At 43.2% G+C, this 15,631-nt stretch overlaps 1 protein-coding gene across 3 annotated transcripts in view; it reads right to left on the bottom strand.

The window, feature by feature from the left end:
- Positions 1 to 15,631, bottom strand: part of cnksr2a (connector enhancer of kinase suppressor of Ras 2a) — a 61,818-nt gene that overhangs the window by 19,463 nt on the left and 26,724 nt on the right. For 2 of the 3 annotated variants that reach the window (XM_024280108.2, XM_024280107.2), the window contains exons 4-13: positions 11,995 to 12,082; positions 11,680 to 11,721; positions 9,410 to 9,529; positions 9,271 to 9,330; positions 8,158 to 8,226; positions 5,357 to 5,503; positions 3,878 to 3,990; positions 3,647 to 3,801; positions 3,491 to 3,580; positions 2,130 to 2,344 (exon numbers count right to left, since the gene is read on the bottom strand). In XM_024280108.2, coding sequence (XP_024135876.1) covers positions 2,130 to 2,344; positions 3,491 to 3,580; positions 3,647 to 3,801; positions 3,878 to 3,990; positions 5,357 to 5,503; positions 8,158 to 8,226; positions 9,271 to 9,330; positions 9,410 to 9,529; positions 11,680 to 11,721; positions 11,995 to 12,082 — 1,099 coding nt within the window. The remainder of the gene's footprint in view (positions 1 to 2,129; positions 2,345 to 3,490; positions 3,581 to 3,646; positions 3,802 to 3,877; positions 3,991 to 5,356; positions 5,504 to 8,157; positions 8,227 to 9,270; positions 9,331 to 9,409; positions 9,530 to 11,679; positions 11,722 to 11,994; positions 12,083 to 15,631) is intronic. The other variant, XM_036217380.1, reaches the window with a different exon arrangement.

The following is a 15,631-nucleotide window of genomic DNA, read 5'->3' as shown; positions in this document are numbered from 1 at the left end:
TAGAAGACAGACGGGGGGGGGGGGCTCCAGGTCATGAGGAGGTGTGAGGAGACGCAGCTCGGGGCTTTAAAAAAACACGCTGCAGACATTCACAGCAAAGGTCGTCTAAAGGAGCCACACAGAAAGGATCAGATCAGAACCGTCTTTTATGAAGAACAAACGTTTTACTGTCTCTACATGGAAAAATGAGGAAGTTCTACAAAAACGACTTCTGTTATTGAAGAGATTCTCTGGTTTGGAGACTAAAGACAATTCAGAAACAGTAACTCCCAAAGAGACTTCAGTCTGGTTTATACTTCCAAGTGATTCGTAATCGCTCACGTCGTGGTCGCACGGCCATCGGAGCAGAATCGTGCAGTCGCTGCAGAATGTGACACCTGCTGGTGACGTCACTGGAACGTGACGCCCAGTACGCAATCGCAGACAAATGGTCTAATTTAATCAGAATTTATTCTAGTGATTAAAGTACGCAGAAAACTCTGTCCAGACAAATATCTTATGAATATGATGAAAACTTACTGAAGAAGTTCTGAACAACTAGATGAAAAGCAAGTTAGTGGAAAGATATTTCTTGTGTTTTATATCTTGCAGCACTCCAGAATAAAATTCACCCCTTTTTTATTTTTGGCCTTGTTATTACCTAATTCTATTTAGTGCAGCAAGAGTTTGAGGAAGAAGTTCTTCACGTTAAAAATAAAGGGTGGAGACGATCGCGTCGCTTGAAAAGTATAAACACCTCTCAGAGGTTCATCGCAGGTTTTGTGGACAGCAAAACTAGCGAACGTTAGGATGAACTAGATGATTGTGGATGTGATGAACAATCGCTTTGAAGCATAAACAGAGCTTAACAGGCTGCTGGGCTTCATCTTTGTTTTCCTCCATGATCCTGTGGAAGTCCACAGGAATCTGCTGTTGCTCTGTTCCATAAGTGAATAAATATCTGCTCAAACATCTCCTCTAATGCCAACTTTACACCAAAACTCCTAAAACGAGCTCCAGTCTGAATCAGCTACAGAGAAAATATCAAACAGAGACTTTATATTTACAGATTCATCTAGGAATAAATATTTATTTGTTCTTTTGACAATTGTTTATTTACAGATAATATTCTCTTCTCTATTGTCTCTGTCTTCATGAAGCACAGGCTGCTTCGATATCCTGAAGTTAAAGTTGAGGAGCGCTGAGACCTGACACGACTGACCACCAGTCCACACCTGAGAGCTCACCTGTGTGCCGGCTACAGACCCAAACTCATCTGTCTGCTGTGAAAGGTTCAGGTGAGGGCTCCACCTGAGCGGCTCACACAGACTGCAGACCGTCAGCAGGACGGATGACACGGCCCGCCCACTCCCACCGGGACGCCATCTGCTGTTTATCGGCGCACAAACGCCGCCGCGTGATCACACCACACTTCATTTCAAAGAGACGCCGTCATGATGGAAAAGGTCGCCATCGATCAGTCTGGAGTAGAGGGCGGCGAGCTTAGACGACGGCGCCGCATGGATGTCAACAAAGTGCTGGGGGGGGTCAGCACCACAGCAGCGTTTCCAGGAAGAGACACTGAAACGTTTCTGACATGAAGCAGGAAACCGAACACTGGATCCACAGGATCACTGGATCCATCATGGAGACTCAGACTGAAGGAGAAAAGGATGATCACAGGATCATCTGGTTATCTGAAGGATCTGAGGTAGATCTGGTGATCTACGACAGATCTGGGATCAAAAACGCCTTCAAGGACTTCTTCAAGACAGCAAACTGGATGAAGTTAGTTCCAGACTGGAGTTTGTCCGTCAGCCTCTGAATGTTTACGTCGTTTCCTTCGGAGGGATAAACACTTTTACGGTTTTTGTGTGACAGAAACGCTTCAGACGTGGTCTGTGATTCTTTAACGTTCTCACCGAGTCAGATTCTCCTGGAGGTTTCTGAGCACCCCCACCCCCCCTCCAGTTCTCAAATACAGCAGAGAGAATCTGAATGTCCTAAATGCCGCTGCATTCGTGTGAGGCGCCATCAGCAAACCTGAACGGTGTTTTGACAGCGAGCAGAAGCTGAAGCTGAACGTCTGTGATGATCAAACACATGGACACACGATTCTGTGGATGGAGACACTCAGATGATGTCCTCACATGATAACTGGAGGTGGAGTCTCTCTGAGGCGAGTCTCTCTGATTGGGGGGAAGAACGTAGTGGGAGGGGCTCTGGCTGTGGTGGCTCCGCCTCTTGGCGCGCTTGGCCGTGTCGTTGGAACGCTTGCCTGGGCGAGCGGTGTGAGAGGAGTAGTCACATGACCCGCTGCGCTCCTCCTTGCTGGACAAGCCCATGTAGCGCATCAGTGAGGTTTCTGTGAAACACAAGAGGTGAAGCTGATCCTGCTGCTCTTCCTCTGCTGCTTCCTCTTCCTCACAGAGGAAGAGTCAGACGCTGACGAGACAAAACTCAGAATCATTCAGTGTGATTACTGAGGGAAAATCAGACTTTTGAACTCTGGCCTTTCCAACCAACAAGTCTTAAACGGAGACTTTGGTGGTTTTCCTGGAGGACGTGCATCCTCTTCCTCCCTGATGAAGGATCTGCTTCAGGTCTGATAACTGAGTCTTAAAGAAACCTTTCAGAAACCTGCAGCCAAACCAGAATACAACAGGGCAGAAGAGATGAGGGTGCTGATGCAACAACGGTGGGATTCGGGGTACTTTTCAAATTCTTCTTTAGCTCAGATTTCAGTTTGAAGGACCTGAACCAGCAGAAAAGAGACTGCAGTCATTCTGATTCTGATCCGTATTTGACTGAAGTCTCATCTTTTTGTCGCTGTCTGGATCGTGTTCAGTGATGTAAACAGATGTTTCTCTGAATGGGGTTTGCTTGTGGACGTAAAGGCCAGCAGACGGATGAAGATCTGAAGTGACACGACCCTCCTGCTGGCAGAAAAGAGCAGGACGTGTCGGCTGCTGCTGTGCAGAAGGATCTAGAATGTCATTGGGGTCAGCAGAGGAGCAGCAGCTTTACATGAGTTTAAGGAATAACTTAAAACGATAAAGAAACACCAGCTGTTCTGTTTACACTCTATGACGTCTCAACATGAAAAATGACCTGCAAGGGTTTTCAGTGTTGACTAAAAACAATTGCATCATCTACAGGAAATGTTTGAGATGGAAAAGGAAAACCCGGAAGCCTCCGCGGATGGGAAGCTTCAGAATCATTTCATCTCCTGAAACTCATGACTTTTTTTGTTTCGGTCGTTCTTCTGTCTCAACAGTTTTTTCCAAACCCTCCTGTCCTTTCCTGGTTGCTAGGCAGCAGCCAGAGGAAAGTGAGACTCGGAGAAGAGCTGCTGTCAGTGTCGCCATGGTAACCGTGTGAGTGATTCAGGTGGAGGTCAGGGAGAATGGTCTCTCAGCCTTTTCCCAGCTCTGCTCTGAAGAGACCGAGCATTCCTCTGAAACTCAGGAAGAGGCAGGTGCACGTGCAGTGCACGTGTGGTGGCGCTCACCTCTGTGGTTCTCTCGGTTCAGTTTGGCTGGATCCTCATAGCCGCCTACCCAGGTGCACTCAGCAGGCATGGAGATGGGCCTCAGCTTGCCTGCACACAAACAACGGAGCTGAGTGTTTGCTGTTCAGCATCCACGCTGCAGCTGCTGGAACTGACCGAAAGTGGGCGTGGTGCAGTACACTGGCTCCTCCTCCTCTCGCCGGCGAGACTCTTGATCAAGGAAGGAGTTTGGTGACTCAGAACGTTTAGCGGTGCTGACCCCACTGTGGTTACGAGATGCTTCATCTCCAGACGAGGCTCCTGTCTCGTCTCTATGGCAACAGCAGCAGCTGATTACCTGCTGTTCATCACAGATCTACATCTCTGAGTCCAAACTGAAAATAATACCTGGGTGTGTAAGGCTCTGCAGGGGGAGGGGGGATGAAGAGGTCCTGGAGGGCGGAGCTTTTGGTGGGTGTGTCAGAGGGAGTGGCCGAGCCGCTGCCTGGGCTCCTGGTTGGCTGAAAAAGAATTGAAAAGACACAGAACCAAGTGAAGAACTTGATTTGGGGACTCGTAACAATAACAGTTTTGAAGTGCGGTGTTGTACATAGGAGATGAGGCCTGTAAAAGATGGCTCAGATAGAGTGGAGATTAACAGTAGCCAATGACACTTTTGACGAGTGAATAATGAAGTCCAGTTCACAGATGAGTACAGAGTACAGTGGTGAGTTTTAAAAGGAGCATTTGTTATGAATCGTATAGCAGAGTGATAAGCTTCTGCAGCAAATGCTTAGCAGCAGATCTGTAAACAATGACACCATAATCAAGAATGGGAAGGATGGTTGTTTGAACCGAAGTTTGTCTTGCAGAGAAGGTGAGGGAGGAGCGTGTTTTGTAGAATTTTCAATTCAACCTTTAACTGCAAATGGTGGTGGTGGGGGGGGGGGGTTATATTAATGAAACATGATCTGGATTGTATTCTAAACTTTCATAATAGATCTGTGTAACAGAAAGTCTGACAGTGTTAAATCTACCTACATAACCATGTGATGTAAGGATTCTTAATGACCTGAATCCATGTTGGTAAATATATGATCTTAAGCTATGTAATGAATGATAATAATTCATGTAAATAAAATGGTATGATAGAGCTGGGGCGGGATTATATAAATTTGTTTCCTCCCACTCCCTTTCAAGAAATCTATCAATTAAAGTCTAGTTATCTTGTGTTTGATTTGTGTTTATACATGAACCTCTAATGTAATCTAATCTATTTACTTTAATTTAATTTAATCTGATCTGGTTTGATCTGATGTGATCTAATCTAATCTAATTTAATTTAGTTTAATCTAATCTAATCCTGTTCAAACACTAAACTGACATACACCAGGGTCATTTGACCGTCTGAGTGAACCGTCCATATTGTGCCTCAATAATAATAATATGTAAAATTAATCAAAATAAAACATTTTGCGTTTTTATTTACACTGTTATTATTCTTTGCAGAGAGGAGTCTGTTTGATATCATCTAGATTTGAATTTCAGTTTATTTATGTTGTAACCTTAAAAAGTATGTTATTGTTACAAAGACACTTCAGTATTTATAGATTATTTTACTGTGTTGCTGTAAAGGACCTTACATTAACATGTTGTGTTTGTAAAAGTATCGATAAGAATAAGGATCAATTAGCATTATCAATAAGAGGAGTAGTATCACTAGAATCATAACAATACCATCCCAACACATCAGGAAAAGTTTTTATCGGGTCAGCTGATCGTAGATCATTAGAACTACATTGCAGAAAATGAAAGAAATGAAAGCCCTGCAGAGTTGGGGGGGGACATCTGATCTAATAAAGTCTATTAAAGGTAGAGTCGTCCCACCTGCAGGGCCAGCGGTTTCCAGCGCATGTTCTTGAGCAGTGCGGGGGCGGAGCTGAGCGTGCTCTGTGGACGCTTCTTCAGGGTCAGGGACACCACGCCTTTATCGGCCCTCAATGAGCCGACCAGGTTACGTAACTGCCAGCCCACCTGTGGACCAGAGCAGAACGTCAGCCTCTTCTGGGAGGAACAGGCCCCTCCTCCTTTTCTAATGCGGTGATGGCGTGTGAAGGTGTGGAGGTGGAGAATCTGTGTAAGCTGATTTATTAAACAATGTGTCCTATCATGAAGCTCTTCACATTTCTACCCTCTACTTGCACAAAGCCGGCCCACACATCTCGCCTGTGGGAGATGACAGAAACACTGCAGGAAAACAGAAAGATGAGAACACTGAAGCTCCTTCAGGACTGGATCAGTGGGACCAGTGATCTGATCAGACGGGGGCCGGTAGAGAAACAACACCACGACATTTCTGTGGAACTATCTTATAAATGTAATCCTTTGAACAATCATAAGGTCTGCGTTTCCATAAAAGTAGAAGAATAAAAGGTCAAACATCTAAATGAAAGGAAACAATGGCAGTATGTTAGATTGTTAGTGTATTCTCCACAAAAGGTGAATGGATTTAAATGAAAATATATTCCTGGCTCAAAGATCCTGGTTCAAATCCCAGCCGGTCCTTTCTGTGTGGAGTTCTCATGTTCTCCTCGTGAGTTTTGAAACTGCTTCCAATGATGACATTTCAGGCAAAAGCCTTTAGGCCAATGCTCCCTCTGAAGGAACACGGGGCTCAGATCTGGGTCTGATCAGGATCTGATCAAGGTCTCAGATCAAGATCTCTAATGTCTCTAATCAGGATCTCCAATGTCTCAGATCAGGATCTCTAATGTCTCTGATCAGGATCTCTAATGTCTCAGATCAGAATCTCTAATGTCTCTGATCAGGATCTCCAATGTCTCTGATAAGGATCTCCAATGTCTCTGATCAGGATCTCTAATGTCTCTGATCAGGATCTTTAATGTCTCTGATCAGGATCTCTAATGTCTTTGATCAGGATCTCTAATGTCTCTAATCAGGATCTCTAATGTCTCAGATCAGGATCTCTAATGTCTCTGATCAGGATCTTTAATGTCTCTGATCAGGATCTCTAATGTCTCTGATCAGGATCTCTAATGTCTCTGATCAGGATCTTTAATGTCTCAGATCAGAACCTCTAATGTCTCTGATCAGGATCTTTAATGTCTCAGATAAGGATCTCCAATGTCTCTGATCAGGATCTCTAATGTCTCTGATCAGGATCTTTAATGTCTCTGATCAGGATCTTTAATGTCTCAGATCAGGATCTCTAATGTCTCAGATCAGAATCTCTAATGTCTCTGATCAGGATCTTTAATGTCTCTGATCAGGATCTTTAATGTCTCTGATCAGGACCTTTAATGTCTCAGATCAGGATCTTTAATGTCTCTGATCAGGATTTTTAATGTCTCTAATCAGGGTCTCTGATCAGGATCTTTAATGTCTCTGATCAGGATCTTTAATGTCTCTGATCAGGATCTCTAATGTCTCTGATCAGGATCTTTAATGTCTCTGATCAGGATCTTTAATGTCTCTGATCAGGATCTCTAATGTCTCTAATCAGAATCTCTGATGTCTCTGATCAGGATCTCTAATGTCTCTGATCAGGATCTCCAATGTCTCAGATCAGGATCTCTAATGTCTCTGATCAGGATCTCTAATGTCTCAGATCAGAATCTCTAATGTCTCAGATCAGAATCTCTAATGTCTCTGATCAGGATCTCTAATGTCTCAGATCAGAATCTCTAATGTCTCTGATCAGGACCTTTAATGTCTCTGATCAGGATCTCTAATGTCTCTGATCAGGATCTTTAATGTCTCTGATCAGGATCTTTAATGTCTCTAATTAGGGCCTCAGATCAGGATCTCTAATGACTCTGATCGGGATCTCTAATGTCTCTAATCAGAATCTCTGATGTCTCTGATCAGGATCTCTAATGTCTCTGACCAGGATCTTTAATGTCTCTGATCAGGATCTTTAATGTTTAGGATCAGGATCTTTGATGTCTCTGATCAGGATCTTTAATGTCTCAGATCAGGATCTTTAATGTATCTGATCAGGATCTTCAGTGTCTCAGATCAGAATCTCTAATGTCTCTGATCAGAATCTCTAATGTCTCTTATCAGGATCTTTAATGTCTCTGATCAGGATCTTTAATGTCTCTAATTAGGGCCTCAGATCAGGATCTTTAATGTCTCTGATCAGGATCTCTAATGTCTCTGATCAGGATCTCTGATCAGGATCAGCCTATCACTTTCTGAACAGTAAAAAAACACATTTCTGTTCCTTTAAAAGGTGGGAACACATACATCAGGTTTAAGGCAAATTTCGCAAAGAAGAAAAGATTCACCAAACACACATTTCCTTGTTTTTCTTGCAGAGTTTACATTGAAAACAAATAGAAAGCAGCAGATGTGGCCTCCTGGTGGCCTATAGGCCAGCAGGGAGCAGAAACAGAACACTTCAACAAAAAGAACTGCACTAAAAACAGCTCAATAACTCCTCAGAAGTTTCTGCTTCCAGGTTAGAAACTGATGCAGACTAGAGGCTGCAAACGTGGAAGATTTCAACCATCAAAAGAAAACCTGCATTGTTCCACATTGCGTAAAACTCAGAAAATGTTTGTTTTTTAAGGATATAATTACAGCGTAGAGTTGAGACTTTGTTCTGCTTGCAGCTGCTAAAACCCTGAACTACAAACATTTTCATTCTGAGAGAGAAAACCCACCACAGTCTGGTGATTGACTTGAATGACTTCATCTCCTGCGTGGATCTTCTTGCATCGGTCAGCCGGAGACTACAAAGACAGACAGCAGGAGAAAGAGAAAGGAAACGGATAACTGGGCATTGATCGGGTTTATTGATCCCTGCGCGCCACTGTGGAAAAGTTTAACAATGAAAATGTACTTCAATAAGCTGCAGTGCAGCTCCGAGACCTGCTGAGTCATCAGGAAGGAATCTGATCATCTTTGGAGCGGAAAAGGAGATTTACTGACATGAAAACTGAATTTCTGCAGCTCTGTTTGGTATGATGAGTTGGAACAGAGTGAGAGTCCTTCTTCCTCAAACTGCCTTTCAAACCTGCTTTTAAAACCGTTAGGGTTTCTTCTGGTTGCTCTAGTGAGTTTTTGCTGGTTTTAAATAAAACACAAACATTTTAAAAACCCATTGTATTGCAGTTAAATCTTATATTTTCCCAAAATCATAAATGAATAAAGTGTGGATTTTGGCTTTACTGAAGCAATGATGTATGTTTGGCTTTGGTAATAAAAATGTCAAACTTTTATGTCAACTTTCAGTTTAAAATCACCAAAGCTTTTCAAAAAACAAACAACCTCGTCTCCTTTTAGACATTTGCCGGCCGGCAGATCGTTCCTGAGATGACATCACTTCAGAAGCAGCTTTGACTCATCTCAGGTCTTTTTAAATAGCCCAACACACAAAGGTGCTAAAACACAAGTGTCTTCAATTACAGCAAAACTAACATTATTGCTGGAAAAACTAGGAAAAGCAAGAATGTCCAGGACCTCCCAGGAGCTTCCAGGAGCCTCCAGGAGTATCCAGGAGCTTCCAAGAGCTTCCAGGACCTCACAGGAGCTTCCAGGAGCTTCTAGGAGTATCCAGGAGTATCCAAGAGCTTCCAAGACCTCCCAGGAGTTTCTATGAGCTTCCAGGAGTATCCAGGAGCTTCCATGGGCTTCTAGGAGCTTCCATTAGGTATATTATAGAGATTTTAGTGTCTTTAGATCCTAACTGATTCAGGATTTCGCATGCGACTCAGAGGACTCAGGTCTAAGTAGATTCATCTGCCAGAAAAGTCCAAGAACCATGAGTCTCTCACCCCTTCAGTGGTTCCTGTGATCACGTGAAGGCCATCATAGGTGGACTTGATGTACATTCCCTGGTGAGGGGATGGAAAGAAAACAAGTGAGAAATAAAAAACTAAAGCTGAAGATCAGCAGGCAGAGAGGAGAGATTACCAGGCCTTCGGAGGGCTTGATGTTGGTGAGGTGGACCAGCTCCAGGTGGGCTGACTGGGAAACCAGCGGGTCCGATGACACACATACGATATGCTCACACACCTCTGACAGAGTTTTACACTGCAGAAGAGAGCAGAGCAGAGTTACTGCTCTAGCTTTGCTCTGAACCTCCAGGTCAGCATTGAAGAGGTTGTGGGTTCCAGCGCTAACAGACCAGAAAACAGTGACAGCAGTTTGACTTTAAGCTTCAGTGACTGAATGGAGGCAAAACAACAGTAAAATGTGTTGACCAACAAACGATTGTCGGCTTCATTTCAGTAGATAAATAACCAACTCTGCCTCCTTAGAATGACATTATATCACGTTAATGTCATTTTCATGATTGGGGGGGGGGGGTGTTTGACTCTGGGCAGACTCCGTTGGCCGCTTCTTCTCCCTGGAAGAGACTTCTTTGAATAAATAGTGCAGACTGGTCCTAAAGTTAGTCCAAACACTTTTCTAAATGATTGATTCTGACTTCGACCTGCATATGGTTGTGTTTGGTGTGTCATCGTGTTGAAGTCGGTGCACAGATTCTGCTGCCGTCTGCTCCTCCATGAACAGGATCCACTAGTCCCCTCCACAGCAGACGTGAGGATTTGTCACACCAGAGCGATCTGATGACTGTTCCAGCCATCATCTGCGCCGTGAGTCACACCTGAAGACGTCTGCTGGACGTGGTCATCCAGAGGAAGAAAGCCGTCCTGTTGACGTCTTCAAATGTCGTAGAGATCCAACCAGACCCTGATTCTGATGTTCTGTTTATGCTTCTTTGTCACACTAGAATGATTCAGATCAAACTGGATTGAATATCAAACCTGAGGAAAAACAAAATGTCTTTAGATTTATTCTGTGAGAAAAGAGTCCAAACCTATTTGTCCTTTCTTTAGCGAGAAGGTCTGTAAATGAAAGAGCAAGGCCGGATGGAGAACTTCAGGTGGTCCAGAGACAAACATCCAGACTCACTGGAAGAGTTTTTGATCCTCTGGGGGTTTGGACATCATAGATTTGAGACTGACTGTAACAGTTCTCTGGATCGACTGAATCACAGGATATACAGCCAGACCACAGACGGGTTTGAGATGTCTGCTGATAACCACCAGAAACCAGATGCTTGCTCCAGACTTACTTAGAGATCAGTGAGAAAGCAGGCGACTGATCTCTATCTTAGATCATGGAAAAACATCTCCATCAGATCCAGGATCAGACTTGAACTAGATCAACTGCAAAACTTGTGTTTTCTCAATGAAGCTAATTCAAAATTGGACCGGCTCATCGGTGACGAGCTGGCGGTCTGAATCCAGATGTGACAGGATTCTAATCTACAAGATCTGGAAAGGATTAAACTCATTCCCTCCATCGTGTCACTATATTAGGATTATTCCAGCTCATCTCTTTGTTTTCTCACCTGTTCCTGAACTATTGAGGTGAGTTTCCTTTATAAACCCCATTGGTCAGGAACCTCTGGTCAGAGGATTCAGTGGGTTGCTATCGTCTGTGGGCGTGGCAAATGGAAAAACTAATTCATTTGTGATTTAGACTCTGTTTCATCTCTGATCTCCTATTCGTCTTCTTTTCTAAGATGTTAAAAAGTTGTTTTTAAGCAGTTACAGTCTTGTATAGAACAAAGATTTATGTTTGAGGAGTTTCAGTCTGGTTTGAGATCTGGACTCAGCAGATTCCGCCCTGCTAAAGGTCCACAACAGCCAGGTGTTCTGGTGTTCAGGTGTTCAGGTGTGTTCAGGTGTTCAGGTGTGTTCAGGTATTCCGGTGTGTTCAGGTGTTCCGGTTTGTTCCGGTGTGTTCAGGTGTTCAGGTGTGTTCAGGTGTTCCGGTGTGTTCAGGTGTTCCGGTGTGTTCCGGTGTGTTCAGGTGTTCTGGTGTGTTCAGGTGTTCAGGTGTTCCGGTGTTCAGGTGAGTGCCGGTGAGTTCTGGTGAGTTCGGATGTTCCGGTGCTGTTGGACCTGACAGCAGCCCTTGACACAGTGGGCCATCGACCCGTCTCACCTAGAACATCCTGTCAGGTTCAAGTCGTATTTAACAGAGAAGTTTTTCTGTTAGGATTAGACCTCTCACCGATAGCTTCTCTGTCCTGTGGGGTTCCTCAGGGTTGATGATTGATTATTGATTCCTGAGTGTTGATTATTGATTCCTGAGTGTTGATTATTGACTAGGGATTCCTGCATGTTGATTATTTATTATTGATTCCTGCGTGTTTGTGGACGACTCACCACATGGAGGATTTTGTTCTCCGTCTCAAACACGGTACAGTCCTGCAGGAAGACAGATATTAGATGTGGCAGCAGCAAACATCCCTCCTGCTGCTATAGTTTCTCTGCATGCTGTCGGCCCCCACCTGCACACCCACGGCCGTCTTTTCTTTACCCTCATCAGTCACAAAGAAGATAGACGGCAGAAAACCTAAATAGCACAGAGACTCTGAGAGTCTGAGGCTGCTGGATCACTCCCACACACGCCGCTCTTTAGGCGTGTGCACGGTGGGGGGGGGGGACAAGAATAAAAGCTCACAACACACATTTTCATACCTGCTGTACGATGGTGGTGAGCTCCAAGCAGAGCTGGATGACATTGTTTCTGGTTACGGAATAGTCTGCCACTGCAGCAAACGGAGACCTGGGGGGGTAACAGGAGGAGGTCTTAAAATGCTGCTGCAGAGGAGAGGGACAGAACAATAACAGAGAGTAGGGGGGACTACAAATCATACTGGGAGGGAGCAGAAGTTAAAAGTCTGTTTCTAGACAAACAAAGCTAAAGCAAAGCGTCATCTGAGGATCTCTGATAAACATCTCCGTCTGCAGGAGATCTGACTCTTCCTTCCTGTTTGCTGATCTTCTTCCTGCAGAAAACATCTGAAAAGAGGAAGTAAAGCCTCCAGTCTGGGTGCATGTGAGGAAAACCTATTTAGATTACGAGTTCTTGATTTTTAGATGGAGATAAAATCTAAGAAGCAGCTGCTGCTCCACCAAAGACCCAAAGCGACCGATAGCACACGGATAATCTGATGTCAGAACACATCAATGACTTTGAACTCAACCTGAAGTGATCAAACAGTGTACTTGACTTTATATTTGTATCATTATTTGAACACAGAACAGATGAAGCCGTTAAAAACAATAATTTCTGTCCAAGTTTGTGATTTCTCTAGAGATTCTTCTGCTCAGAAATAATGACGACCTGAAACAATCCAGAGTTTTTTTAAACATCTTTAATATGCTGTAGTACTTTATCCGATGAAAACTTTACGACTGTTACAACTTTCCTAAAAGCCTTCACAACTTTACTCAGCAAAGCTTTCAAGTCATGGAAACGTAACTTTCTTTAATGAAACTATAACAACTTTATTGAAAAAATAGAGTTGCTGTGGGACTTTAAGGACGTTCAGTCCCACAGGTTGATGACACAGGTGAGAATAGAAACTGTAAATTACTTCCCTGGAAGCACAAAAACGCACTTAAAATGACACCAAAAAATAAAAATAAACAAAATATGTCAACAAATACAGGACTTTTAAAAAATAGATATTTTGGGGTTTATCTTGGTTTGTCTAGAGCCAGTAAAGAATTACTCGAGCACCAATTTAGAAAATGATGCTGTTCTAACATGCAGAAACTGAAAAAAACTTGAATTTAAAAAGTAAAAATCTGCTTTTGTTTTTTAGGATGTTTTATTTTGACGTTATCACAGCAGAATGATGCAAATAAAGACAAATAAACTACTGAATCATTAAATTAAATAAAAAGTAGAACTACCCTGTCACAACACAAATGAAATCATAGATTGAAATGTAATAATAATAAACCAGTTATCATATATTCAAACATAGTATCAGATATAATAAATACTCAACACTACTTTCAGCTGAAAACCTGGCAATGTTTTTATGAGTAGTTAAAGTTTTGATCTTTAGAAAAAACGAACAAAATTAATCTATTGAGACATAAAAAAGAAACTAATAATAGGCGTGTTTGTACATGATTTAAACAGTTTTAGTTCAAATAAAATATGTTTTCTAAAAAGGCATCAGTTTGTTCATTTCTATTTACATGCTTTAATTTTTAATCAAAATGATTTCAAAGAAGTAGGAATATATGCTCTTATTTTGTCACAGGAAACAGGAGTTCTGCAGAGAGGAGAAACGGATCCTTCATGGATCAGAACTTCAGCCACTGACTGGCTGCTCTGACTTTGATGAAGGAACGTTTTCTGGCTGCAGCTTCGACACAAAGATAATAATCCAGTTTAGAAGAACATTCTGGTCAATGACTGCTCAAACATGCAGACGTGACAATAAAAAATGTTTCTGCTGGAGGTCCAGATCCTCCGAAGTCGAATCCACTTTTCAGTCTGCAGAGTTTTCAAACCAGCCGTCTGCATTGCTGCTGCATTGAGAGAAGGACGGCCCATTTACCTTCACGACTGTCCTCTTTAACTCTTCTGCAGCTTCATTCTGAAACCTGCCGACATTAGAGGTTCTATTCTACTTCTATTACGGTCTTTATGAATGAGGTCAAAACCTTTAGGAACATGTTAAAGGCACAATGCAGCTGGAGGAACCAGAAGGAATGACAGCGCACAGGTAAATGTGGCGAGTCTTCATGCGACCGCTTCATTGTTCTAGAGACCCAGATAAGAACCCGGCCACAGCCTCTAGTGTATGATTTATTAGTGGGGAGTGGATTTGGGTCATCAGTATCCAGGCTGCCTGCTATATATACATGTAGAACCTGAGGCTATGCAGTCGGTTTGTTTCCACCAGGATCCAAACGTTGACGTTTCAGGACGCAGGTCGCACAATGGAACACAAACCGCACACGTCTGCCACAATAAGGTATTGCCTCATCTCGTTTCTGTGGCGTTCTTCCTGTTTCATCTGATGGGATTCAGTCAAAATGCTTCAGAGATTAAAATGTTAAAAATCCACATTTTTGTCAAAAATACCAGAAACTCACTTTAACAGCAGATTATTACGTGGTTGTCATGGTTATCGGTCTTCCATCGGAGATCACATGACGGGTGGATCATACATCCCAGTAATACTTTACAGGTAAGAATGATTTTCAGAATCCAATTCTGTGTTTTAATTTTGTTTTTTTAAGCATATTTATTATTCATCAGTAAAGTGAACTCACTTTTACTCCCAGTTTCAGTCGGACGAGCTCAGCATCGCAGAACACATTTTTATAGATCACTGAGGGCAAAGCAGCCGTTTCTGAAAGCTGATCACTGATCACAACTGATCACTGATCACGGATGATCACTGATCACAACTGATCACGGATGATCACTGATCACAACTGATCACTGATCATGGATGACCATTGATCACTGATCACAGATGACCACTGATCATGGATGACCATTGATCACGACTGATCACTGATCACAGATGACCACTGATCACGGATGATCACTGATCACGGATGATCTCTTAAACGTTAAAAAGGTTCTTTGTAAAATAATGGCTCATAAATGCGGAGCTGCCGAGTAAAGATGAAACATTTTGTCTGAATTAATAATTTACTAATTTTAAGTCTCCTTCCGCTTTCTGCAGCTTTTTTTAATACAGATGAATTTGCCAAAAATTAGCCTTTATTGTTTTGACTCCTATCAGTTATCCAGGATAACTTCTGTTCCAACTCCAGAAACAAAGGAGGAGTTCATAAATCCAAACTCCGGATGAGGAAGAAAAGCTGCAGCAGGAGAATGAAGGTCTGCAGCTGCTCCCACCATCAAATGATTCTAATCTTCTAGAAAAGATGGAGATACCGAGTTTTTCTGCTGCAGCCTCTATCTGCCTACGCCGGTCAGAACCAGCGATCAGAACCAAGCTCAGCTCAGAGCCCCACTCTCTGATACTCATGGTTTTGGATGACCTGCAGGTGGATCTTGGGAACAAAAGTTTGTCCAGGTGTGGAGGAATTCAAGCCTCAGGAATCCATTCCTGACAGTAAAGAGTCGACGCGTCCTCAGACTGATGGAACATGATTTTCTGAAGAGACTGAAACACGTTAGAGCAGCTCTGCATCTCAAACTGCATCACTGCGTGGGCGAGTCGGAGCGCCGACACGACTTTCTCTTCATGGTAAAGAGCTGCTGAGGGAGTGTGCGTGTGAGCGTGTGCGTGTCTTAGTGTCTTAGTGTGTGCGTCTGAGCGCGTGCGTC

This window comes from Oryzias melastigma, linkage group LG20, assembly GCF_002922805.2.
Source record: "Oryzias melastigma strain HK-1 linkage group LG20, ASM292280v2, whole genome shotgun sequence".
NCBI lineage: Eukaryota > Metazoa > Chordata > Actinopteri > Beloniformes > Adrianichthyidae > Oryzias > Oryzias melastigma.
Note: the sequence above shows the minus strand (reverse complement) of the source record. Positions and strands in the feature narration are given on the sequence as shown.